At 42.5% G+C, this 27,470-nt stretch overlaps 2 protein-coding genes across 5 annotated transcripts in view; both read left to right on the top strand.

The window, feature by feature from the left end:
• Nucleotides 1-15,421, top strand: part of LOC125174688 (probable cation-transporting ATPase 13A4) — a 155,157-nt gene extending 139,736 nt beyond the window's left edge. For all 4 annotated transcript variants that reach the window (XM_047874319.1, XM_047874317.1, XM_047874320.1 and 1 more), the window contains 4 exons: nucleotides 432-625; nucleotides 1,979-2,067; nucleotides 5,431-5,511; nucleotides 10,719-15,421. In XM_047874319.1, coding sequence (XP_047730275.1) covers nucleotides 432-625; nucleotides 1,979-2,067; nucleotides 5,431-5,511; nucleotides 10,719-10,931 — 577 coding nt within the window. In that variant the 3' untranslated portion in view covers nucleotides 10,932-15,421. The remainder of the gene's footprint in view (nucleotides 1-431; nucleotides 626-1,978; nucleotides 2,068-5,430; nucleotides 5,512-10,718) is intronic.
• Nucleotides 15,422-25,750: 10,329 nt separating this feature from the next.
• The window catches only part of LOC125175748 (probable cation-transporting ATPase 13A5), a 111,900-nt gene continuing 110,180 nt past the window's right edge, over nucleotides 25,751-27,470 (top strand). Inside the window, exon 1 of the mRNA XM_047876562.1 lies at nucleotides 25,751-25,813. Coding sequence (XP_047732518.1) covers nucleotides 25,751-25,813 — 63 coding nt within the window. The remainder of the gene's footprint in view (nucleotides 25,814-27,470) is intronic.

The following is a 27,470-nucleotide window of genomic DNA, read 5'->3' as shown; positions in this document are numbered from 1 at the left end:
CTGGCAACTACCGGTTTTGCTGATGCTACTAGTCTTTTCCTTTCACATTCAAATATGCTCCTGTTGGATGATAAATTATATGGTCACCCTATTTATCAATATTCAAAGATCTTAAGCCACAAGAGGAAAAACTCATGGCTTACTCATCTTTTTCCCACATAACCTTACTACACATGAAGGGTACCCAAATTATTGAATAAATAACTTGTCTATCTATCTATCTATCTACCTATCATCTATCTATCTTTTATCTATTCATCTATCCAAAATATAGATCTATCTGTGTTGGTTTCTTTCCCCTTATTTCTCAGTATATTCTTTCCCAAAGTGTAGGTAATTACAAAAGCACTGAGGGCATGGAATCCTGTAGTTACCAGTGCTCCATAAAGACCTGTCATCTTCGTTCATTACCTTTTTTGTTTCTTTTTTAGTGCCTGCACAGTGCAAAATGAAAGCATCTCAAAGTTAACCATTTCTCCCACTGCTTCAGAAAAAATTGGAAGTAATGGTGCCTTCACAAGCTTCGAAAACACTACCATATGGTTCTTGGGAACAATCAACTGTATCATCGTGGCTCTTATTTTCTCTAAAGGAAAACCATTTAGGCAGCCCATATATAAAAATTGTGAGTAGCGTTGTACCAGATCAGAGGTGATGGGTCATCAGAAGAACAGACATGCCCAGGTCACTCGGGGAGCAGCAGCGGAGTTGATGCTTATCTGGAGCCCTTGACTTTATACTCCAGGGCTCTATAAACACATTTGGCAGCCTCATTCTTTGCTCCTTTCCTCAAAGCTGCATTAAATTCTAGGGCTTCTTCCTCTACCTCTTTCCTTCACTGGAAGTTTGTCTCCAGGTGTCCTTTCATGGCACCACTGTAAATTGGGACGAGTCATTTATTTCCTCACGTGTCAGTACTTGTCGGAATTCATCTGGGAGGAGGTGGAGAGAGAGAAGTGTCACAACATTCAGTTGGAACATGTCTCTTGCCATGAAGACAATGGTTAAGATGGCATTGTGTGGTTGGCAGCCTGGGAGGGGGTCCAGCCTGAAGGAACCTGGCTATGGTAATTGTGGAGGCTCTTGGCCAAAGTACATGCTACCTCCTTACATTCTGGACTGGAGTGCGGTGTGTGTTAGGAGAAGTGGGTGACCTGGTTACCCTGTGGAACATTCATTTGTATACATCCCTACCTATCAAATTGGGAACATTTAATTAATTAATTATTTAGTTAATTATTTTTACCTTTACTTATTTATTTCGAGAGAGAGGGAGAGCATGAGCACTGGAGGAGCAGAGAGAGAGAGCGAGAGAGAGAATCCCAAGCAGGCTCCATGCTGTCAGTGCAGAGCCTGATGTGGGGCTCGAACCCATGAACTATGAAATCGTGATCTGAGGCAAAATCAAGAGTTGGATGCTTTAACAACTGAGCCACCCAGGCACCCCTAATTGGGAAAATTTAGAAGCATAAGTTGAAGGATCAATGTTCTCATAAGAATTAGTTTATTTAGAGAAAATTATTTTGCCTTTCTCCTTCTTGGGATGAGAAAGCAGTCAAATGCTTACCTCTACATTACTGAAATTTAAATATTTGTTTATTTACAGCCTTCTTTTTTTTCCAGAATAGAATTTGAAGCAGGGGATTTGCATAAAAAGACTTGGATACTTAACTGTCTTCAAGGCATTTTTTGAAAATACTTTAGGTCAAAATTGCTCTCTCTATATTTCCCACTTTTATTAATTGAAACTTACAACATGCATGTGAAAATTTCCATCTGCTTCAAGGACATGCATAGAAATTGTGGAGGTGAGACCCATTGCATAGAAATGAGTACTTTCCATTTATTATGCTGTGTTTGGATGTAGGAATCAAGTAAGCTTAATCAGTGTTAATCTAGAATATGTCTGTCAATAGATGTGAAACTCCGTATATACTCCAATTTCTCTAAATGATAGCTTGTGTTCTTATTTCCTCAGATATGTTTGTCCTTGTGCTGGTCATACAGCTGGGTGTGTGTCTATTCATTCTATTTGCTGATATTCCAGAATTATACAGGCGTTTGGATGTAAGTCTTATCTCTGGGCTATGATGATGGTGTACTGTTATATAATACCCTGACTGCAAGAAGCAGGTCACGGTGGCAATTGACATGGACTCGTGACACTGATTATCCTTTTGGAATAGTAGAGTTAAAAAAGAATACTACATTTGTTTGTATTTTTTTTTTAATTTAAGCCAGCCAGGAAATAAGATTCTGTCTAGTCTTGATTTCAAATATTTCAGAAGCATTGACCATTTTTCTTTTAAAAGATCCCTGTAAGAATGGAAAAATCTATATACATACACTGTTTCAAGCGTAAGAAATTTTTTTCCCCTAAGCGCTTCTGTTTTGAAGCTGTTGAAAACAGTTTGCCTATAACACTTTTTCTGTTAATTCTCAAATCTGTACTTACATCTTTTAAAAAAAATCTCTATAATAAAGATGTGTTTGTATGTTCATACTTAATGTCTGCAAAACTTGTTTGCAAAGAGCCATAACTTACCTCATGAACTCTCTTAGAGTGTGTAATTTTGAGGCAAATATCAAAATCTATGAGACAATTTTTACATATACAAGCTAGGGGAAATGTGTATTTCAATTCCTTTAACCTATACTTTTGAATTAGAAGTTTATTATTACCAAATGTCCTTTAGACCAATAAATAGAATACAGAAGAGATGGTAAAAGGGAATGGACTTTTTTTACTTAGTGCTACGTGAGCCTGCCTGCCCACCTCTCCAACTCAAACACACGTGTCATGAAGGCCAAGGTCCTATCTTATTCAGTTTCATATTACCAGTGCTTAACATAACCCATGGCACGTAAGGGCAGTAAATGACTGATCCTTGTAGATCAGGTTCCTAAATGGAGATGAGCACTGGAAGCTCACAGTTCATTGCAAACCAGCAAAACCTTCACCAACCCTTCTTGACACGTGACATACAAACTCATGTCTACATTCGGTTTTCCTTGTGATAATTGTATCACTGTGGTTAACAGCATAATTGCCACTATTGTTAAATATGTTCATGAATTTGAGTAAGCAGTCATGGAGATAGTCTTTGGCTGCTAGACTTCTAAGTGAGTTAAAACTTCTTAATCCTGCAGAAGTTAGGGTTAAGATATGTTGGGTTTAGTCACACTCTTTAAGAGGAAAGAGTCTTACAGAGAGGCTGATTCCTCTGGTACAACAAAATAGGGAGCCTATTTAGTTTTGGGGGGACCTGTGTGGGGTCATTGCCAACATGACTGCCAAGGAGTCTGCAGAGAATTATTGCTCACCCTAAAAATAATTATTTTTCTTCTTATTACATAAAATTGTGGGTACATTCTCGAAAATGTGAATATGCAGGCAGAGAAAATTATAACAGTATTCACTCTATCCTTCCATCTTTGAAACTTTGTATATTATAAAAGTGCATTGACTGATTTATCCAGTTTACTTTAAATGGAATCATGCTGTTTTGTAACCTAGTTATTGCTCACTTTAAAAAATTGCATTTTTTTTTAAAAATAGAGATACATTCACAACGTTTAATATTCAAAAGTTAAAAAGTTCTGTCCTCTCATCCTTTTTCCCCTGCTACCAGGTCTCCTCGCTGGAGGCTACTGATGACAGCACTTTATTTTATACACTTTTATTTTTATACACATATTTTATACATATGCATACACACACACACAGACACATATATATATATTTCCTTTTAAAAATTTTTTTAAATGTTTATGCATTTTTTGATAGAGACAGAGCGTGAGTGGGTGAGGGGCAGAGAAAGAGGGAAACACAGAATCCGAAGCAGGCTCCAGGCTCTGAACTGAAAGACATAGCCTGATGCAAGGCTCGAACTCACGGACCGTGAGATCATGACCTGAGCCGAAGTTGGATGCCCAACCGACTGAGCCATCCAGGCGCCCCATATATATATTTCTTATATGTGTATTCTGCCACATTCTTACACAAATAGCAGACTATTAAATTTGTCCAGGTCTTCTGAGCTGAAGATGGCAAAATGAGATGAGATGTGTGAGCAAGCTATGGAGGAAATGCCTGTAGGGGCAAAAAGACGAGGAAGCCCAAAGAGAAGGGGAGGGTGGCACCTTATGATGTAGGTCTGACCCCCATGAAGGAGTGACGGAAGGAGGGCCAGAGGGGTAGGGTTTCAGATTGCAGTGCAGTTCTAAGAAAGCCCAGCCACAGTTGCCCATCACAGGTATCTAGTATCTTATAAGAATGAGTGTGATTAGAAGACCTGCCATCCTCAGGTATTAGCTATGAGCAACTCATGAGGAGTGTGGGCTCAGGGTAGATGTGGTGGGAGATTCCAAGGGTAGCACTGGAGCACCTGCTACTTACTCTCCTGGCAGGAGACCCTCATGGGGCATGCCCATGGCTGCCCCGACCACACACGGTTCCGCACCACGATCTTTCATGTTACAGTGTATTTTGGTAATTGTCCCACGACAGTACATAGAGCTTCCTCATTCCTCTTTTTACGTTAATATATTGTTTCAATATACATATAGGTACCATAATTTATACGCAGCCCCGTTGATAGACATTAGGTTGCTTCCAATGTTTTGCTATTCCAAACAAAGCTGCAATAAAATAACTTTATACATATACCATTTCAGGCATGTACAAGTCTGTCTCTAGGATAAACTCCCAGAAATGGTTTTCCACTTTTAATTTTAATGGCATTGCCCTCCATAGAGTTGTACCAGTTTATAATCCCCCCAGTGTAGAAGGCAGTATATGAGACAGTGCCGGGTACAGCAGTGTGCACTTGGTGTCATTTCATCCATCCATCCATTCATTTATCTAGCCAGACATCCATTCCCATCCAGCTCCACTTGCCCCACTGGTGAGTACCCTTGTCATGGCACCATCTGTGCAGCTGTGCACACAGCCCTGAGGGTAAAGCCCTGGCTCGGGGCTGCAAAGCAGGGCTCAGCTGAGGGGAGATGTGGCACCAGAGAGACAAGGGCAACACTGCCCCTGTCACATTCGACTTGTGTACCATCAGAGCCTCCTGGGAATAGAACCACATTCCTGTATTCCCTCGTAAAAGCGAGCAACACAAGCAAACAAAAACACTTTTATCAAATTTGTCAAATTTTGATCGAATTGATTTCGGGAAATTGAGAAATTACAGGGGCACCAAAAAATAAAAAGGAGAAGAAAGAAAGATAAAAGAACAAAAGCAGCAATCATAGTTTCTGTTATTTTGTGTGTGCCTCTAATATGCATACATGTAATGTCTACATGTAAGCATGTCTATTACACACGTGACTTATAACCTATGAAAATGTACACTGTGAATGTGTGAAAAGCTTTCTGACATTTATTTGTCTTCAAACTAACAGTGATTCTCCATCTCCCACCAGCTTCTCTGCACTCCTCTTCTGTGGAGGGTTTACATCATCATTATGCTCAGCTCCAACTTCATTGTGTCCCTTGTGGTGGAGGTAAGTGCCCTCCGGCTTCTGATCACTGTGGGTAGGGATGGACGGGGCATTCTTTGGGAGTCTGAAAAAAGGAACAGTCTTAGAGGATAAGAGTTAGCAGTCCAAGAGGCTCCCTGCCCTGGTGACATGAGCAATGGTGCTTTCCTCTAGTGAGCTCCAAACAAGGTGTTAATTTTCTCGTCTACATGGTGGTCCTGGAGAGAATGGGATTATGATGTCTAAGGACCTGTTCGTTTCTAAAATCCACAAGTAGAGAACTGACTCAATTCGTTTTTTTGAAATTACGTATGATTCACATACTACAAAATTCGCCTTCTTAAAAAGTGTGCAGCTCACTGAGTTGTGCAACCATCACCACTAATTCCAGAACATTCTCATCACCCCAGAAGAAATCCTGTACCCATTAGCAGTCGTTCCTCATTCCCCCTTCCCCCTTCTTCACCCCTTGGCAACCACTAATTTACTTTCGGTCTCCACGCATTTACCTATCAGGACAGTTCACATAAAGGGAATCATAGAATATGTGGCCTTTTATGTCTGGCTTCTTTCACTTAACAACGTCTATTTCTTTTACTTTACACATGGGAAATAAGATTCATAGTGAGCTTTTCTTAGATTGGATTCTTCATCTCCCATTTACTCCATTTCCTCAGTGAAATGAGTTCGTGGTCTCCTTTCTTTGGCTATGTGGTTCACTCTCCTCCTTCAGCGCTGTTATTTAGACCAAAGCTTCATTCTTCAAAGCCTCCTGGAGAACAGGGGTCACTCCTAGAAAAGACATCTGTGTCAAAGGGGAGGTGAGCATCAGATTCCATCTGTCCCTAATCTGGGTGGCAATGTTTCCAGTGGCAAACACAGCCTTATGCCAGTGAGGGGGGAATCCCTGGAACCTGACTTCTCTGTAGCACCTTCCTTAACAGGCAGGGTAAAAACCACACAGGAGCCAGTGGCAGAAAAGAACATAGAATTAAGGTACTAGAGCTTCTCTCTGTGTGCATATCCAAGGCTTCTCAAACTTGAGTGGGCATCAGAGTCACCTGGAGGGTTTATTAAAACCCAGGTTGCCCAGCCCTTCCCCTAGCATTTCCGATTCAAAGGTCTAGAATAGGCACAAGTGTTTGTCAGGTGATTCTGATACTGCTGGTGGAGGGACCACACTGTGAAGTACCGTGCTAACCCGTATGGTCTCCAAAGCCACCAAATTAATAAGAGAGGATCGCATGAGTGTCCTCATACCCAGCTGCAGAAGGATGAACCTTGCCCTTTAAAGGATAATCTTGTGTTCGTACCTTGTCCCTGTCAGTGATCACATTATTTCCTCTGCCTGGTATAGCTTCCCCCAATATCTCCTTATGGGAATGCTATTCCATGCTCTATGGCACAGCAGTCAGTAGTAGTATCGTCTTCATGAATCTTTCCCAAAGCCTGGATGGGTGAGTCAAGTAACAGTGGTTTAAACAGTCAAGATATTTATTGTCTCACTTAACTGGAAGATTCGAGGTAAGTGGCCATAGAGTTGGTTCAGCAACTCAGTGGTGTCATTGGGGATCATCAATCTTTCTCTCTTCTGCCTCCCCATCTTTAGATACGGGCCTTTCATGTTTGCATGTATTGCTTATGGTGTCCAGATAGCTGCCACATAGCTGGGCATTATCTGTGTTTTGATGCAGGGAAAAAAAGAAATGGAAGGAGAGGCACCAGCAAGCTTTTTTTCCCTTAAGTATGAAACTTTTCTAAGGAAACAAAGTCATTTTCTATAGCCACCCTGCAGACTTCCTCTTATGCCTCATTGGTCAGAACTGTGTCTTATTGTCATCCTGAGGAGAAAAGGATTCTGGGAAAGTGGATCTATGCCAAACATTAGACAGATTTGCAGAGATTGTGTGTGAGTTTTTTCCTCTTAGGTGGGCAGGAAAAAGTTGGGAGGATTGTGCTATAGGTAATGGAGCAACAAAGTCTCCCATAATCCTCTAGCAGGAAGCCATTCGAATGTCACCATGTTTGCAGTTAAAAGAAAGCATAAGCCGGAAGTAGTTCACCTGGGTTGGAATCCTTTCTTGCCGCCTGACTCTGGGCAGCACTTGCAACTCCGCTTCTCTATGTCTCCATTTTCTCATCTGAAACGCCATGATAATAAGGGTACCTAACCTTACAGGGTTACTGTGAGCATGAAAGGTGAACACAGAAAAGCATGTAGTAAATGTTTGATAAACATAAACTATTATCATTATGTTATCTCTTGTGATACTTAGCATTTCTTAGTTTGTATCTATCAGTCATGCAGGCTTTCATTTGTTCATTCACTCCACAAACATTTGTTGACCCTGTGCCATGACCTAGGGTGCAATTCGAGGCAGATCCTGATGATGGAGGGGTGCTGCTCACAGTCTACAGCAAGCAAGAGGACCAGTGCTACAGTTATTTGTGTGTAGATTGTGTAAACGGCGCTGGCAAGAACTCATCTCAGTATCTACAGTGTCTAAAACCCTGCTTTATTCTAATAGAAGCTGGGTAAAGCTTTGTTCAATTATTAAATGTTAAGAAGTGATGCTGCTCGCCTCCAGCAGATGGAGAGGATAATTTGACACTCATGAAAGATTAAGTTTCTCCTTTGTTTCTCGAGTCCACTGAGAAATGGAGACCTGCGTAGATGTTCAGTGGGGGTTCCCAGCAGCTTTCACACTGAGAAATGATGCTGTGGGGTCCTAGCTCTCACCCCCAGGCTCCTGCATGGCAGTCTTCACTTATTCGAAGTTACCTTCTGCTGTCAGTAGGCATTCAGGAACAAACCAAAGCCATTTGAGTCTGTGGTTGAAGGAAGTTGTAATGGAGAATTACAGGCACTAAGATTTCATGCCCTATGAGGTGAGCAGAGTAGATAAAGACCCCAGGCTATCACGGACGCAGCAAGATGTTTTCCTCACATAGCTCTAGGTATATCTGACAGGAGATACTAAAGATTGGTGGCCAGCCTGTGACAAAGATGGTCCAGAGAGGTTTCAAGGGACAGGCATGGGGGATGACTGGCCTCCTGTTGCACAGTTCCAAATATTTCCTGGTCTGCTGAGAGGACTAAGCCTATCCCTAATCTTAGAGCAGTTTTGAATGGGATCTTATCCTCACCTTGCTTTCTCATGATCTAACCTCCAACTGAAAGGCATAGGAGCTAATCTGGATAGCTTTAATTCTTCTCGTTTTTATCACTTATGTGTTTGTGTATATATGTGTGTGTATGTATGTATGTATGTGTGAATTATTTTAGTAGCCAATCTGAAGAGCTTGTGTGGTGAAGTTTTTGTTTGTTTGTTTTATGCTTTTTGTTTTGTTTTGTTTTGTTTTGGAAATCATATTTCTTCAAGGGTTTCCTTTTGTTTCTAGTTCTACATTTAATTTATAATGTAGAGTGACAGAACAGGTTACTTCTCAGTCCTTCAGTTTCCCAATCCAGACCAGCAAAGTGAGACAGGCCATTATACTTCTAGAATTGTGATAACACTCAAGGCATGTCTTATAGCACTAAAGTCTCTGTGTGTGTGTCTCTATGTGTGTTTGGTTTTGTTTCATTTTGTTTGTTTGTTTTTTTGTTTAAAACCTGGTAAGATATCCTAGAGGTAAGTTAGACTTTAAGACCAGTAATTGGATACCTATGATCCTGCCCTATTCCAGCTCGACGGAGAACTACTGTTCTCTTTTTAATTAAGAAGGACGAAACAAAAAACAAAAAAGCAACCTGCTGTGGGAAAGTAATAATTTGTGGGGCTGAGTACAAAATGAAAAAGTAGAATAAGTCTGGCTAGGTGAGCCCTGAAGTTTACAAGATGCTCTTGAGATGGCTGTGTGGGTCTTTAACAGCCTGCTAACAGATGATCCATTTTTTGAGGCAGAAAGATTCAGACTAGCTGTTCTCTGTTATTTCCATTGGCAATGGGACTCCAATATCAAAGATGGGTGGAATTTAGGAAAACTACTACCCTGGCAAAGGTGCTTGTAGAATCCCACAGAATTGATTCTTCCAGTCTAGCAAAGATACCACTGATAGACACCAAAATGAGTTCTCATTCTGTGGGACAGCAGGCTTCTCATATTTTTTTGTTTTTCTCAAGATAACTTCTAAGATGGTTAACTTTTATGACTTACGATAAAAATGAGAAAATAACACAATAACCTCTTATACACTCTGTATTATGTTATAACTTGAGATCTGTTTGAGGCTCAGTCTAACTCATGAAATAAAATGGCAGTCCAAAATGTTTCCAAAGAGACATGTCTTCTGTAATCTTAGAAAAATGCATTGTAGTGAAATACTTGTAGATGAAAGAGGCCACAGTGGATAGGGCCACAGTACATAGCTTATTGTCTTATTTATTTATTAAAAAAATGTTTTTTGATGTTTATTTATTTTTGAAGGAGAGGGAGACAGAGCATGAGGGAGGAGGGGCAGAGAAAGACAGAGACACAGAATCTGAAGCAAGCTCCAGGCTTCGAGCTGTCAGCACAGAGCTCAAACCCATAAACCACAAGATCATGACCTGAGCCAAAGTAGGAAGCTTAACTGACTAAGCCACCCAGATGCCCCCATAGCTATTTGTTAAGTAAATAATTCATAAAGGTGGTAAAGGGAGGCATCTATACCATGCCCTGCCCTACATTGTAAGGAGAGTTACACAAAGAAGGAATTATTATTTCTAATCACTGAAGCTCAGATAAGGTAACTGATTTGTCCATAGTAGATGTCAGAGCTGGAACTTGAATCCAGATCTGTCCAGGTGTAAGACTGTGGCCCACATTCCAATTTATTGACCTGTATTCGGGACTATGCAGTCCTATGGCAGGGCACACCAAAGCCACGTCTTTCTATAAGGTAATTCCATGGGGTGTGGTAGGGAGTGGACTGCAGAATTTGAAGGAATTTAAATTTAATTTATATATGAGATTCAAAAGGAATTTCATCCTCGAGGCAGACTACTTCAAGCTATGTTTCCAGATTCTTAAAACTGGGAACTCTCTCTTTTCCCAGAAGAGTTCCTTGAGTGGAAAAGCTTGAGAGGCTGAGACCTATCTCATGAAACCACATTGGATTTGTTCATACAGGCCTCAAGTTTTTTGTCAAGCTGGATCTCAGCAGCTAATGTAGCAGCTCCTCCGTAGGGTCTATGGAGGACCATAGCCAACCTCTGGTTGTAAAGAATAACTCTCTTATTTTGCAGGAGGCCATTATTGAAAACCGAGCCCTGTGGACAACATTCAAAAGGTGTTTGGGCCATCAATCAAAAAGCCAGTATCGGATATGGCAGAGGGCCGTGGCAGATGACCCCAGCTGGCCCCCGCTAAACCAAACGTCCTACTCTGACATGCCAGAGTGTGGCAGGGGGGTGTCTTACAGCAATCCGGTGTTTGAGAGCAATGAGGAACAACTCTGAAGCCAAAGTGATCTCTAAGGTGATAAAGCATAGAAACAATGACAAAAGGGACCAGTTCAGTAATTTTCAAACAATGGGACTCTTACAAAATCAGCTGGAGTTTTTGGAATAAAAAAACCTATCCAATCACGATCGCAAATTCAAGTTTACCTGATAAAATACTTTCTACAGAGCAGAACACTGCCCCCAGAAGAGTGCCTTCCTCTTGATTCTGAAAGTATTGATGGTGTTGGTGAATCAAGAGTGAGCCAACGATGGCAATCAGCCCAGAGACTGGGAGGCTAAAGGACAAGGAGAATATATAATCTCTTTTCTTAGGTAACATTTTTTAAATGAATTGAGAGAAAGTAGCACTATGTGTAGCCATAGAAATGTAACATGTGAAAGATCACCTTTGAATTCTTATTTTATTGATGGAAAAACAAGTGCATGAGAGCCATTTTACCAGTCCTCACTGTCTGGTTTCCTTTCCTGCATAGTACTTTCAGAGTTGAGACATTTTCTTCTGCTTCTGGCCTTCTCCTACATATTTGGAAGGATGGGCTAAGCTCATGCTTCAGTAACAAACAAGTCCCTTGTCTCAATGGCTTAACGCACAAGAGCTTCTTTCGTGGTCCAGGTGACTCTGTAGACTAGCTCTCCTCAGTGGTGACTGCTTCAATCTGTTGGCTCCACCGGCTGAAAACAAGTACTCCACATTCACTATGATGGGAAAGGAAGAGACTGGAGAAGGCACAAAGGCTTTTCACTGCCTCACCCAAAAAGTGGAACGCCTCTCTTCCACTACTCACATCTCATTAATCAAGGGTTTGGCAAAGGAACCAGGAAGTACAGTCTCCTGTGTTTAGGGCTGGTTTCATGGGCACATGACCTGTGCAGTCACCTGGGGCCCCATGCTTAGAAGGGCCCCACATTTGGTTTAATGCTTTGCTGCTGCCATCTCGAAATTCTTAATTTTTGATGCTCTTTGATACATGCTACTTTAGTTTCTCTCCCAGGAACCCGAGCTGGACCAACTACATAATTTGTGGGGCTGAGTACAAAATGGAAATTATTTTTGAGAAAAATTAGTCTTGTACCACAACATTATATGTTATCAATTGATGTAAGTGCTTATGCAATCTACACATTTCTTAAGTTTGAAAAGGCTTCAATTTTCAGGAAACAGAAATTGCCCTTATTTTATCACTATTACAATTTTGTTATCTCGGATTCATTTAGCATAGAAAACATCCAGATTTCTGTTAGCTCAGCAGACAACTCTGAGTTTTAGGAAAACATCCACAGATAGTATTTTAAAGCAAAAGCAAAATTTTCATTACAAACCTCAAATCCTAGGTGAAGGTTCTGGACAGGGGGTGTGTCCCAAGCTGGCTTTTCTCCTTATCAATAGCATCTGCAAGCATTCCCTTCCCTGGCTGAATTCCGGAGCATGGCTGGAGGCTCTGTGGCTGCAGATAATTCTGGAAACACAGTGTTTCTCAGCCGTGAAAGTATCTTGTTGCTTCTGGTTTTAAAATAGGGTGTGAAGAATCATGTAAATAGGCTGCAGAATCATTGTCTTCCTTGGTACAGAAAGAAATGTTTCCTTTTACAAAGTTAGCCACAGCAGAGATATGGTAGCTCTGAATGTCTTTTTCTAAAACTCGTAGTTTTCTCATTTTTCAACAGGGCAAGCTGGAGATGGTCTACAACCTAGTCCTGGGCAAGGGCATTCCCACCTAGAAGATCCCCTTACCAGGTGCTGTCACCTCTCTTGTCTCATTTGCATTGCACAATTCACTCAGACTCAGGCAAGGAAAGGCTTATCATCCACTTTTACACGTGAGGAAACTGAGATTCAGAGTAAGGAGAGCAGACCCAGGCCTCAGACACAGATCTTCTGAGCAAACCTTCTGTTGTTTCCAAATACCTCCTAATTACAAAGCTCCAGCAGGGCTGGGTGTTTGGGGTGATCTCACAGTCAAACAAAGAATAGGTTTCTTATTCGCCAGGTGGAAGGAAGCAACCTTTTGCTAATACCAGGGCCTAATGTTCAAATGAATGCCAGGCACCCTGCCAATCTTGGGCTAGAGGCAGGTTAAAAACAAAACTAAACTAAAACCAATGAGTGTCTGTCTTTCTGAGACTCTGAGTTGCTCTTACCTTGGTCCTAAGTTCCATCCTCAGTGATTCAACAAGACCGGCAGGAAAACAGAGAGGGAAAACTCCATTTCCTCACCAGCCAAACAGCCCTAAAATCTTTGTCAAAAGAGTCTTATTCTGAAGGCTGTACTTGAAGTTAACTGTAACTGAGAGGTAGTGAGAAAATGCTTTACTTGAAAAAATGGGGTTGGGGGGTATTGTCAAGGGATGTGAGAGTTGTTTTCAAATACTTGAAGGGTTCCTGTGGGAGAGAAGGCTCCCACCTGTGCCTGGTGGCATGCTCAGTGTGTAAAGGGCACAGTGGGAATGGCTTTAGGCTGACACAAAGACCACTGCCCCAACAGCTCAAACAGCAGTGGAAGCTGGTGACCCATGAGGTGTGTGCCCCATGACATTGGCAATACAAGGGGATATTCAGAGGCCAATTAGAGGTGGAAGTCAACTCTCCGATGGAATTCAATTACCTGCCAGATCCTTTTCAGACTTGATTCGCACATGTCTCAATCTTATGCTGTGATGTGAACCCTTGCTGTCACTGCCCACATAGAATATCAGGCTGCCTATTGTGGGGAGATGGGCTGGGGAGGACAGGTTTATAGCCCTATGAGGTCCCACAGTCAAATGGGCTTGACTGCTCTGTACTTTGGAAGGTGGCTTTGGTTGGGGATAAGATTCTAGAAAACAGGTACCCACTGATGGGTCCTGACCACCAAACTGACAGCTGGGACATACTTCTGATGTGTGTGTTTTCATAGAAAGAGCTGCTTGAAAAAATTCAGTAAAAAAAATATGGGAGAGTGTGCCAAACCTGGGGTCAGAGTACCTGCGCCTGATACGCTTGTCTGACCAGGACTTGGAGGAGAAAAGAACACAGTCATCTGATCCACATCATTTAAAAGGTCCGCTGTATGTTCACTCCAAGGTACGCAGCTCTGACACACAGAGAGGAACTCTGGCTCTGGGTTCTTCTCACTAAACACGTAATGATCTGAGAATGGAAATATGTCTGTGCCATCTGCATCCTCTGAGCTCATAGAAGGGTGCGTGTGCACACTTGCAGATGCAATGACTAGAAAAGCAAGTATTTATTCAGAGTCCTGTATTTAGTTTATGCTGTAATAAGTAATTCTGTGCAAAAGAGGCAAGCATAATCTGTAATTCTTGTGTTATAAAATCAACCTTTTTCCCTTTCTGCAGTGGGTCTTTCACTGTGGCTAATACTCCAGGAATGTGGAATCAAAATCACATCTTTACAAAGTTTTAGACATTTCCTAATGCTGTAGACACCATTATTCTCCTCTTGGTAACAGGGCACTACCGTCTACAAAAACTTTTGCACTCATTCTCTTGTTTAAGTCTCATGACAATCTAAAGAGGAAGGCAGGGCAAGGATTACTATCCTCTTTCTTTTGATGAGGTACCAGACCCTCCAAAAGTCTCAGTAACTTGTACAAGGGCATGTAGGAGCTGGAGCTGCGTTCAGATGCAGGACTTCTGCCAATGAGTTCTCTGCTCTGTCACTCTCCCATGTTTCTCCTGGATAAAATCTTTGTAGCATTGAAGAACAAGAAGGCAATCAAGGCAAGGTAACCATCCAGTGGACTGCCGTGACAAGTGTAATTGCTTCTAGAAAGAGATTTTAGTTCTCATAGAAGTTCTCTTGAATTTGATCATCAGTCACAGAAGGTCAACTCCCATTGCTGAGGAGTAAAATCCAATAACCAGAGCCCTACAGCCTATTTTGTGGGAGCATATATAGCTCTGGTTTGTGATTTTGGTCTCCAAAAGCAGAAACTTATATCTTTGCTTGAATTTTGCTCGGCCTCCACTTTGTCCAGCATTTTCGAGTCATATGGACTCTGTCTTGGCTTTAGGCTAACCTCCCTTACGCCAGTCGGTAGCTCATTATTGCCAGCACTCGGTAACTCACTCACTCCAGGCATACAGGGACTTTCCCAACTCGATACCTTTGCTCATGCTGCTTTGTCTTTGGGGGCATTGATAATTCTTACTCTCATCCCCACATACCCAAATCCCACCCATTCTCAAGACCCAGTTAGAATGCCACCTGGTCTGCAAGCCAGAAGGGAGATGTCTTCTGTCTACACACTGCTCGCACTCCTCAAATATCTCCTTTGTGTGGCAGGCACCTCTTTTGATCATGCATAATGGTCCTGTGCCATTTTGGATTCCTCCAACTCCCACCCAACTCCACTTTAACTAGAGTGTGCATTCTCTGAGGGTAGGGACCAAGCCTGATTCTTCTCATCTGCCTACTCGGCACCCAGCACAGGGCAGTGGTTGGGGCTCGGCAAGCAGCTGTGGCATGATTGAATAAAAAATATAAACACTAGGACATTTTGTTGATTTATTTTTCCTGCTTTGTGAACATCTGCTTTCCATGCAGTACAAAGAAGCTGAACTAAAACAATAGGACTGTGAATAAAAACACAAAGTGCAAAGTATAGTGATTCCAACATGGAAGCTTCATCAGTCCGGCTGCCCATTTACATGGCAGAGTGCGGAGGTATGCTGTGGAGTTAGATGGGTTAGGCATGTGTTGCAAAGACACTCAATGTGTAGGGGACCCAAGGAGTGAATTTGTGTGCAGGGACAAAAGCTCTCTCAGGGATATGCTCAACTCAAGGGGAGGGAAAACTGGGGCAGTGCACTTTGTTTAAAAACCAAGGGACAAGGTTTTGGAGGACAAGGGAAGTTTGAGTACGACTGGGTGTGTATTCTCTCTGTTCTCTGGTTTCACCCTAACTTTCACAACTTTTGCAAGGACTTGGGAAGCTGTGATGGAGAGAGAGGGGGTGCAGAGAGGGAGAGAGAGAAAGAGAGGAAGAGCTAAACCGTCTTGTGTTCTGTGTGTCACAGTGCAATAAAAGGCGGATGGAGAGAATCCTGACAGTGTCGTGGCTGTGGGAGCACAGATGCATGTTGCTAATGGCTGATCGTATCATGCTCAGATACATAGGTAACAGGTAACATGGACAGTCTGAGCATGTCTCCAAATGGCTAAAGGAGATAGAAAGTGCCTGAAGGGGATGAAGAATGGACAAGTGACACAGAGTGGCCATGCGGTCACAGAAGTCTGGGGACCCTGGCAACCAATCTCAGGGTCAGACAAGGCCCACAGAAGCCTCGGGCAGGAGCAGAGATCATCTCAGAGTGGTGACCTATGGTACCTAGAGCCAAGCCTGGTGGCAGGAGGGGAGAGCATGCTGTGAGTAGGAGCCCTGCAAGCAGCATCACTTGCAGAGGGCTTCTGTGGAAATTCTTAATGATTCAGGAGGGACTTCAGAGTGGTAGGCCATCTGGGATCCAGGTTGTTCCAGGTTTATGTAACCAGAAAACATAACTTATAAAGATAGGAAAGATTCCTCCCCCCCAGGTGAATGCCTATTTAGTAGAAGTCCATACAGGAACATGTAGGAGGGACACACTCTGAGAAAGCTCCACAGAGCCCTAAAGCCACTCTGTCCCTGGCCTGCGTAGGGACAGAACAAAGCACAAGAGGAGGTGACTGCACAACTGGCTGGATCCTGTGGTCTGAAAGCTGAGCCAATTCTGTCCTCACCTAACCCAAGGCTAGCCTTGAGAATTTGATGAACTTGACAGTCTTAAGAATCAAGCCACCATCCATGACTAATTGGAAACCGGTTTGATTTGAGACTAATTTTGTAGGTTTGGATCCTCCCTAAATGGATCCCAGAAACTGATTTGGTCTGGATGCCAAGAGTCGTAGTTGGGAAAGGCCAAATCTTTGTGTATCCACCCACAGCTCAGCCTAGCACAGTGGGGAAAGTTCACAAGTGTCCCAGAGAAGAGTGGGGTGGCTCCAGCCAGCAGGAGTCTGGGCGTGCACCTGGGGCTGGGGTAAGGGCAGAGCTGGCTTTGTTGGCACAGCAGTCGTGCCAGCTGAAGTCATTGGCTCTTATTCAGAGCCCCATGTCTGACCACATTACCAGTAACCACACAGTACTCGGATAGAGAAAATCAACCTCAAATTTCCTTTTGGGCAATGGCCTATGTCAGTTAAGAGTACGAGCTTACACCCTTCTGAGCTCTAATCCAGACTTTCCTGATTTGCGACTTGAGCAAATTAGTCACTGTGTCTACATCTTGACTATTGGCACGTGAATATTATTTACTCCCTTCTTCATAACTGCAGAAGTCAAAGAAAATTAAATGTGGCAATAGTTTCTTTTCCTTCATCTCTAAAACTTTAAGGAGGGTCCTTAAGTCTTGGCCTGACACATAGTATAGCTCTTCAATGTGTTGTGTGAATCAGTAAAGGAGGATAAGAGAATATGCATAAATGAAGAAGGAACAAACTAACGAACACACAATTCTAGGAATTGAGTGTAATTCTAGTTTAATTAAAAAGTAATTATCCATAATTGACTAATTACTTAAAATTATTCTTTTTTATGTAGTCTGCTGATTCTTATTTTATTTATTTATGTATTTATTTGTTGTTATTTTTTAGGTGTCTATTTATTTTTGAGAGGGAGAGAGAGAACATGAGCAGGGGAGGGGCAGAGAGAAAAAGAGAGGGAGAGAGAGAATCCCAAGCCAGGTCCACACTGTCAGTACAGCGCCAACTCCAGGGCTGGATCCCATGAGATCATGATCTGAACTAAAGGTGCTTGACCTAAGAAGCTACCCAGGTAGCTGAGCTACCCAGTTGCCCCTGATTGTTATGTAAAATAAGGTAGAGAATGACCAACGTCCAGCCTTGGTTTATAGAATCAGTCACTTGCAATTCAAAAGAGTCAACTTTATTTTTAGACCTCGTTTTGTGTCCTTGTCATCCCAGCATATGACTATGGTGAAGGCTTTTTACAATTGGTCCTTCAAGTCTACTGGATCTTGAAATGAGATGCAAAGACCTGCGCAAGGAAGTCCAAGTTGGGGCATATTTATAGGTAGTGTTTAGTTGGCCTCTTGGCCGTCCCATTATGTGTTAGCTCACTCTATCCAGGAAATAGTTCACAGCAATTTATAGGCTTCCTGTGGAACCTGGTCCCCAAACTTGAGCCATCATGAAAATCCCCAAGTTGCTTATTAGGAATAAAGTCCTGGGCCCAACCTCACACGTACTCAGTCGGAATCTCTGAGATGAGTCCAGAGGAGTTGTTTCTTTAGCAAGCTCTCCAGGTGATTCTGATGATGAAGCAGGTGTTGGAACTGTGATCCTAAAAGAATAACTTAGATTGTCCCTAAATGTGCTATCTTGCCCTTGTCCCCATAGAGATACATCTACAATATTTTCCTGCCAACTCCAGCAGTGAGGAGAGAACTTTTTTTTTTTTTTTTGGTGTAATTCCTTTGGAAATACTGTGTTTATCACCCTGCATTCTCTACTCCATGTTATAAAAGACTCTGGTGGGAAGAAACCCCACTGACAGACTTCTCTCCCTTGAGATGAGTCCAGTTATCCCTGCTCTTTGTTAAAACTCTAAGTCCTCTGTTCTTTTCTTTTTTTTAATTTTTTTAATGTTTATTTATTTTTGACAGAGAGAGAGACACACACACACACACACAGCATGAGTAGGGGAGGGGCAGAGAGAGAGGGAGACACAGAATCCGAAGCAGGCTCCAGGCTCTGAGCTGTGTGCACAGAGTCCGACGTGGGGCTCGAACTCACAGACTGCGAGATCATGACCTGAGCAGAAATCGGACATTCAGCCGACTGAGCCACCCAGGTGCCCTTGATTTTTTTTCATTTTTTAATGTTTGTTTATCTTTGAGAGAGAGAGAGAGAGAGAGAGAGAGCGCAGGAGTGGGGGAGGGACAGAGAGAGAGGGAGACACAGAATCTGAAGCAGGCTCCAGGCTCCAAGCTGTCAGCACAGAGCCTGACTCAGGGCTTGAATCCACAAACTGGGAGATCATGACCTGAGCTGAAGTGGGACGCTTTACCAGCTGAGCCACCCAGGCTCCCCCATTCCCTATGTTTGTAATCGTCTGGCCTCATCCAGGCTGTTTTCTTCCCAGGGAAACCTCCTGGATTAACAAATATAATCGAAACTCTGATCTTTGAGCGGAGACAACATCAATTTCAGAAATGCTATTGCCCTTCTGTTCAGCATCCATCACTGGTCTCAGTGGTCATCAGCATTGTCAGTAGCAATGAGGGAGGCAGGAGTGGGGGGTTAGTGTTCACCATGGTAGTGATCTGACAGCACCGGGGCATTTTTGGCCACTAGTCAGATTCCAGTTGGTGACTTACCTGACAAATACAGTTAACACTTGACAATCATTCTCACTGGCATTTACTGTGCTCAGCTGACAAGCCATGCAACTGGCAGTCGGTGTAGATTTGTTCTTGTGACCAGTCATCAGGAAAGCCCTCCCAAATATTAAATTACACATTCTGTTCTTATGCAGCTACTAAATACACAGAGTACCCTGGGCAATGTGGCATAAGTTTTGGCAAGCTTAAGTTCCTTGACAATAGTCAATCCATTTCCAGCAGCATAAAATAAGTTACGACTTCTCTTGGAAAGTTTTTAAAACCTTAGGCAGAAAAAATGGTAAAACTAAACTCAGGTGTTTTATGGAAAATTTTACAGCAGGGAGAGAAGAAATTGGAGGCCTTGAGGTGAGGTTGCTGGGTAAAAGCCAGGTGAGAGCATGGGAAGGTGAAATCTGCTTATATAGCCGGTGGTTTCCTTCCCCCCAGTAGAAATGGGTTGATGGTACCTACGTAGATTCAGGGGATACAAATATCAGGAAGCCTTCGTTCTTTCCTGAAGTTGGGTTCCCAGAAACAGACGCTGGGACAGGGATTTATGTGCAAATATTTTATTAAGGAACTGTTCCAGGAGAAACTGGTAAAGTAGTGGAAGAAGAGACAAGTAAGAATGTGATTTTTGGCAAAGTGTTAACCTCAACCTGATGCTGCCAGGGAGCTTGGGAGTGCAAACTTCACCTCAGTGTCCTAACTCTTGGTGAGGGAGAAAAGGCTCAGACTCAGCCTTCATCATTGGCTCAGGACTGCTTGGGGAGAGTGGGGGTGGGGAGTAACTTCCAGGCACTTTGGGGTCTTTGCTGGGACAGGCAAAGGGCTCAAAGGCAATCCTCTGCAGAGAATGGCCAATGCAGGTCATTAGAAGAACATGCAAACACCTGTTGAGGCTTCAAAGGCATCCACAGGGATTTAAACAGACCACAGATAGTATCTGCTCTAGTTCTGTTTTCCACTCTGCCAATGACCATCCTAAAGGAAAAACTCTGTACGCATCTGCCCAATCTGAAAAATGGAATATTGTAAAGCAGATTCTCTAGGCAGGAACAGAGTGATTTATTCATTTACACATTATTTATTGAGCACCTACCATATCTGCCACTCCCTGAACTTAATGCTGGGATTTGAAGAACGGTCCTTTCCCTTGAATGTGGTAAGAGTTTTGTTACTGACTTATGTATAAAATGCTATGGGAATGAACCCCAGAGCAAAGTTGGTGAACCCTCGGGCCACGAGGGCTACCAAACCTGGACGTATAAACCATTAGGAAAATATAATCGACTCCATAACAGATTAAATCAATTAATACTTATTCAATGACTGAAGATACAATACTTTTAAAATCACAGCATAAGCAAGTGCATGAAAAAGAATAACTTTCAATGCTCCACACCAAATTACGGTATCTGCAATGCATCTGAAGCTAATTTTTTAAACTGTTTTTAATGTTTATTTATTATTGACAGAGAGAGAGAGAGAGAGAGAGAGAGAGACAGAGCATGAGTGGGGGAGGGGCAGAGAGAGAGGGAGACACAGAATTCAAAGCAGGCTCCAAGCTCCGAGCTGTCAGCACAGAGCCTGACGCGGGGCTCGAACTCACGGACTGCGAGATCATGACCTGAGCCAAAGTCGGACGCTCAACTGACTGAGCCACCCAGGCGCCCCAACTAATTTTATAATCAAGACCAAGAAGATCCTAAGGTTTGATGCCGGCTCTCATACTTGACCCCCATGAGGGCCATGGAAGAGCTGGCCCAGCTACCTAACTTGTGTCTCTGTCCCCTACAGAGGGCAGCTGAATGGGGATCCAGGCCTGGAACAAGAGCAGAAATGAGAACCTCATGAATCAGGAGTCAGTTGTAAGTGGGGGAGGTGGAATACCTTTTCCCCCTTGCTTCACATTCTCTAATCAGAAATCCTTGAGCTGCCTTGTTTCCTACTATAAGTTCAGATATTCTAACAATCAGTGACTTTCAAACATTATAACTTCTGGCAACAGATTCTGAATCATCCAGTTTCTACAAAAGGAAGACACCTCAAAGGATCTAGCTGAGCAGTGAATGGTTAACATATCAATGACTAGTTGGAACTGAGCTTGTGGATGAAAGATGAGCTTGTCAAAGCCCTTTTGTGACATGGGTCACAAGAGCAGCTGGAGGAAAGCAGAAAATACAGATTTAGATTCTGGAACATGACTCCAGTAGTCTGAGCTCAAGGGCAGGGTTTGAGGCTCATTCAGCTCTAGATTCTCATTTTAGGGCCTAGAACAGTGCATTGCATACGGCAGCTTTTCACATGTGTGGGCAGAATGGAATGGAGCTGAACAGGTCGGTGAGTCGTTGTACACCTCTAAGGGATGCTTTTTTGCCAACCACATAAAATCTAATTCCTTAGCTCAATCAGATTTCCATCCACTGGCTTCAACTTGGTTATCTAGTTTTTTTTCTTCCAAGGCTCTTCAAAAAGAATAAAGCAAGGTACATGTTGTGAGCTGAAATATTTTTGTATAGTAAGTGCAAATTTTAGTTGATACTTGAAATATATTGCTGACTTTGAATAATATCTTTAAAATTGAAGTTTTGTGGGTTTTTTTTAAGGTTATTTATTTTGAGAGAGAGAGAAGAAGAGAATGAGTGGGAAGGGGCAGAGAGAGAGGGAAAAAAAAGAGAATCCCAGTCTCCAGGCTGTCAGCACAGAGCCTGGTGTAGGGATTGAACTCATGAACCGAGAGACCATGACCTGATTCAAAACCAAGAGTTGAACAGTTAACCAAATTGCGTTCTGAGTCAGGGACTGTGGGAGGAAATGAGATACTCTCTTAGTTCTATAGTTCCTCTGGCTTTACTCTGAACAGTAAGTCCTTGTAAGGTCTAAGACTAGGCCTCTGAGGGGAATCATTTCTCCAAGACTGTGTGTGAGGTGAGCCTTTCCCTCCCTTTCCTTTTGCATTTCCTCATCCTGCTCGTCCCTCCCCTCCTGTCTCTGGAAGCCTTACCTTATGGCATATGGTGGTGACAACTTCTTGTCATTAGTAAAGAGTTTGCCTTCGGGGTTCACAGGATGAACTGTGTTTTGCTTCCAGCCACAGGGGATCAAGAATCTGCTGCCTTCAGATAGAAAGGATCTGAGAGTCCTAACGTCCCAATGTCCCAACGTAAGTTATCACCTCCTGAGCACTATGGCTGTGCAGCCTGGAGGAAGTCATTCCTACTAATGCTGATGTGGCTTCTCGCACCAGAGATCCTTTCACCCTTGCTCCACTTCCCTGCTACACACATAAACTCAACTGGTGACTCTTCCACACGTGGGCCTGCAAGGGGCTGGCTAAGCCACAGGAGTGTGACTGGCTTTCTCTGGCTTATGGACATCTGACAATGGATCCTTTGACCTTTATCAGTTGCAGATCTTCTGGGAGTTAGGGTTTAAGGCAGATGTGATTATTTTCTCTGCAGAGCATGTCCTCTGGTGGCTGAAGCAACAGCTCAGTACTTACAAAACCTCAAGAGCATCTAATACAAACTTTGACCTGGTGACTCAATTATCTGTATGGCGAGCAGGCCAAATATCAGCATGCACACTGCTAGGGCTCGGAAGCTCATGAACTGTGGGCCATTTGTGAACAGTTGTAATTATTAGAAGACTTTATGTTGGGGGCTCCTGGGTGGCTCAGTCGGTTAAGCATCCAATACTGGGTTTTGGCTCAGGTCATGATCTCACCGTTCATGAGTTCGAGCCCCACAACGGACTCTGCACTGACAGTGCAGAGTTTGCTTGATATTTTCTCTCTCTCTCTCTCTCTCTCTCTCTCCCTCCGCCTCTCCCTGCACTCTCTTCCTCTCTCTCTCTCTCTCTCTCAAAATAAGCAAGTAAACATGAAAAACAAAGAAGACTTTATGTTGAATGGAAAGAATGTTCATTAGTAGAAAGGTCTCGGGTCTGGCTAGTAAGGAGAACTCTTTAGCCACATACTAAGCAAAAACAAAACAAAACAAAACAAAACAAAACAAAACAAATGAACCCACACACGTACACATACACATGCACGGGCACCCATGCAATCCACTCAAAGAATGGACCAACCAGTTTGACTTGATTTATAAGCTCTTCAAGGCCAGGTGCACCCCTGTTTACATCTCCATCGTCATTGCTCTGTGCATCCCTTCTCTGCCTCTCTTCTGAAGTCATTGATTTCTCTTGATACCCCACACAGGTATATTTCTCACCTCTCTTGAATCTTTTCACACACTCTGTCCTTCTGTTCTCTGGCCTAACATGTGCTCACCACCCATCTCTATCCCCCATTCCTTCCACCTGGTTAACTTCCACTCATCTTTGCGATGTCGGCACAGATGCCACTTCCTTCAGGAAGCTGTTATCCCATTCACTCTGAGTTCTAGATCCTTTCTACTTAGGCAGATGCTCACTTGTCTGTTTCTCCCAAGAAACCGTAAACTCCCTCAGGATAGTGACTTTCCTTTTTGCCACTAAATCCCAAAGGCCTAGCACGAATGTCTGGAGTATCTGTTGTTTAACATGTAATTACTGAGTAGGTGTTGAACAGAGTTGTGATGGGTGTTACATTTTTGTGTCTTTGGGCTGTAAGTAGCAGAAACCACAAACAGCAGCAGCTTTATTAAGAACATCTCATTAAGTTTGGAACAAGGTGTCTGGAGCGAGTAGTCCCAGGCTTAGTGCCATGGCTCAGTGGTATCATAAGGATCTAAGCTCTTCTGCGCTTTGCTCTGCCATCATTGGCATGGTGATTTTCATTCTCCTTATGATCGAAAGATGGCTGCCATACTCCAAGCATCACATCCTCACCTATCGCTTTCAAAGGAAGGGAGTAAAAGATAGAAAATAAGCTATTTTCTCTTTTTCATCAATAGGTTCATCTTTTCCAGAAGACCTCTGTCCCTAGTTGTCTTTCTTTTGCACGTTACTGTTGAGAACTGGGTCACATGCCCACTCTTAGGTAAATCGTGACTCATCCTGGTGCTTTCAGCTGAAGTCAGACTGCCCAGACAAAGGAGCTATTCTTTTAGCAGAAATATGAGTGAAGAGTGGATGGATAAGAAGTGACAGCTACTCCTCAAATCTTTAATTGCGTTTTACTAAAACCCAAGACAACTTTCTCCAAATCTGAGCTCTACCTCAGATTGGTAACACTTAAAATGCCACATTTGTGATCACATATTTCTCTTTAGTGTGGGCACTTCAGCAGCCTCTCTGGCATGCAAAGCTATAATTTTTTCCATCCACCACTTCCTCCTGGGCCAGAGAGCACGTTGGATTCTCCTAAACTTCAAGGCAGCACTGGTTCCCTTGAAGGCAACCGATGCCTCTCTTAGGCAGAAGAGAGAGTCAAGTGTCATCCTCTGTAGTCTTCACTCCTGGTAAGTTTTCTTCCATAGCCAAAGTGGCAAGGATTTTTCTCAGTGGACTAGATGCAATAAAAAGAAAAAAAAAAAGATAAAATTCTTTCTTATGAACAACTTAAACTTTGAGTGGATCCCAGTGCACCTATTTTTTGATAAAAAAATATCAAGTTCAGTGGTAATTATACAATTGTGGAAATTTAGATGATATCCCCAATAATCAGCCTTTCTAGCTCCTCCTGCATTATATGCTTATCTGAAAACTTTTTACAAACTAAAAAAAGAAAATGAAAGGAGTGAAAATTATTATTAGAAACTTCTTTTTTCTTCATTAGAGTTACAATAATGGTGATGATTATCTTTTATTGAGTGTGACAGGTGCTATTGTTGATTTTTTACAAATATCTTAGATCATCATATCAACTATTTAATTATTATTGACACTTTATATATTAGAAACCTAAAATTCAGATTTTAAGTGATCTGCTCAGGTTCATCAGTAGAGCAGGTACTAGAGTTCAAGTTTTCCTGATTCCAAAATGATTGCTACATTCTCCATCATGAACCAACTCCCCTTCCTTAGATTCTCATTGTCACCCCAACATATCCATATCCCGAAGTTCCACAGGGTTTTTACTCATCTCTAACTAGTTAATCTTTTTGCCTTGGGGTTTTAGTGAAGTGGCCATTCTCATTCATTGGCTGAGATACTTACGGGCAGTGCACGAAATTATTAATCTTTCTGGTTCAACAACTTAAGTCTAGAGCCTATCACATCTCACATCAGCAAATAAACACCAGGGAGGGGGAAAAAAAAAAAGAAACACACTAAGCGGAGAGATGAATGGGCCAATCCTGTGGCTGAGGAGAGTATTTCCTCTCTTTTCTTTGTTAGCCTAATAGGTGAGGATTGTGGTAAGAGATTTTAAAAGCACCTGAGAAAGCAGTGACAAGTAGTGACTGTTCTGAGTTCACATAAGTCTCAAGCAGCTTTGACTTTTCCCCAGTTAGTCAGGAGGGACCCTAACAAGTCTGGTTTAGATGGAGGAGAAGAGTAAGAAGGACCACCGGGCTCTGCTCAACCAAGGAGAGGAGAATGAACTGGTGAGTCTTCCCTTTTTTGGAGTACAGACTTCTCAAAGTATCTGAGGCTATGGTAGGTGCAACTGTAGTGGTACTGGCTTTAGGAACTGCAGAGATTTAATTATTGTAAGGCTCCTTGAGATCCAAGGGCACAATTTTATAGTTGGGGAACGGGCTGAGAAGACTGTCTTCTAGATGATAGAGTTCTTGCCAACCCCATATGCATCAGACAGAATGAACTTTCCTTCTTAGACATTTTGTGGAGTATTCAGTGTATATCCCACATCGTGCTCAGGAAGGGGTCTCCCCCTCATCATCTGGGTCTCCATCTACTTGGACAAACTCGAGCAAAACCTGAAAGTTTTTTGTTAATTCTTATGTTTTTGGTATATCTGTATTAGTGAAGCTTAGTGTGCTTTGGGTTGAAGTTATGCTAAAAGTATAGAGAGGTTTTAAGCACCAAGTACTAAAAAAAAAGAACATTGTGGCCTGGTACTAAGTATATATATATATTTTTAAAAGTTTTCACTTCTCCAGTTTCTCTTTCCCTACTGCCTCTTCTACCAAACATATAGCCATCTTGAAAAATAATCATTAAAAGCTTAGAAAGTGCAGGGTCTGTTTGGGACTGACAAGTTTACATTTGTTATTTTAATTGATGCTTAGAATTCAGTGATGAAGGACTTAATCCTATTTCATAGAAAGAAATCTGAGATCGAAGAGGTTAAGTAAATTGTAAAAGGTCTTCTTCAGTCTACAAGGGACAGGCTGGAAATCGAGCCCCCTTCTTCCCCCTTCACACTCCTTGCTATTCACACTGCAATAGTGTCTGCAGGTAGGCAATGAGAAAGGGAGAGAAGGAGAATGGGGACCCAGGCAGAGATGGAACACTGGAGATGGAAAGGGCCCATGAGATGTGGGTCACATAGCAGAAGGGTGTCAGTTTCCTGCTTGGTCTTCCAGTTCCCCATGAGATCTGTGGGAAATCCACACCCACCCTCTCTCCACACCCTTCTTTGTTAACCTAATAAAAATAAGTGATTTCATGTACACCGACACTGTTCAGGAAGGCAGTCCCTGGTCATACATGGTTCTTGAATACTAGCAACATAGTGGGACCAAAGTGAAATGTGCTCTATGCGTAACATACACACCAGATTTTGAAGATAGTGAAAGAAAAAAGAGTAAAATAGCTCATTAATAATTTTTTTTAATTTTTTTTTTCAACGTTTATTTATTTTTGGGACAGAGAGAGACAGAGCATGAACGGGGGAGGGGCAGAGAGAGAGGGAGACACAGAATCGGAAACAGGCTCCAGGCTCTGAGCCATCAGCCCAGAGCCCGATGCGGGGCTCGAACTCACGGACCGCGAGATCGTGACCTGGCTGAAGTCGGATGCTTAACCGACTGCGCCACCCAGGCGCCCCATTATTTTTATATCGGTTACACTTTGAAATGATAGTTTGGATATGTTGGGTTACATAACATATGTTATAAAAATTGATTTCATCTGCTTTTTACTTCTTTAATGCGTCCACTAGGAAATTTCAATTACAAACATGGTTCACATCAGCGACTTCTATTATCATACCACACTGATCTGGACAATGGTATAATGCTTCAAATCTTGAAGGGATTCAAAGAACTAAAACCTGCTTACCTGTATTCACTACTAAAC

Source organism: Prionailurus viverrinus, chromosome C2, assembly GCF_022837055.1.
Source record: "Prionailurus viverrinus isolate Anna chromosome C2, UM_Priviv_1.0, whole genome shotgun sequence".
NCBI classification, from domain to species: domain Eukaryota; kingdom Metazoa; phylum Chordata; class Mammalia; order Carnivora; family Felidae; genus Prionailurus; species Prionailurus viverrinus.
The sequence above is the reverse complement of the archived record's forward strand: the minus strand, read 5'-3'. Positions and strand labels throughout refer to the sequence as shown.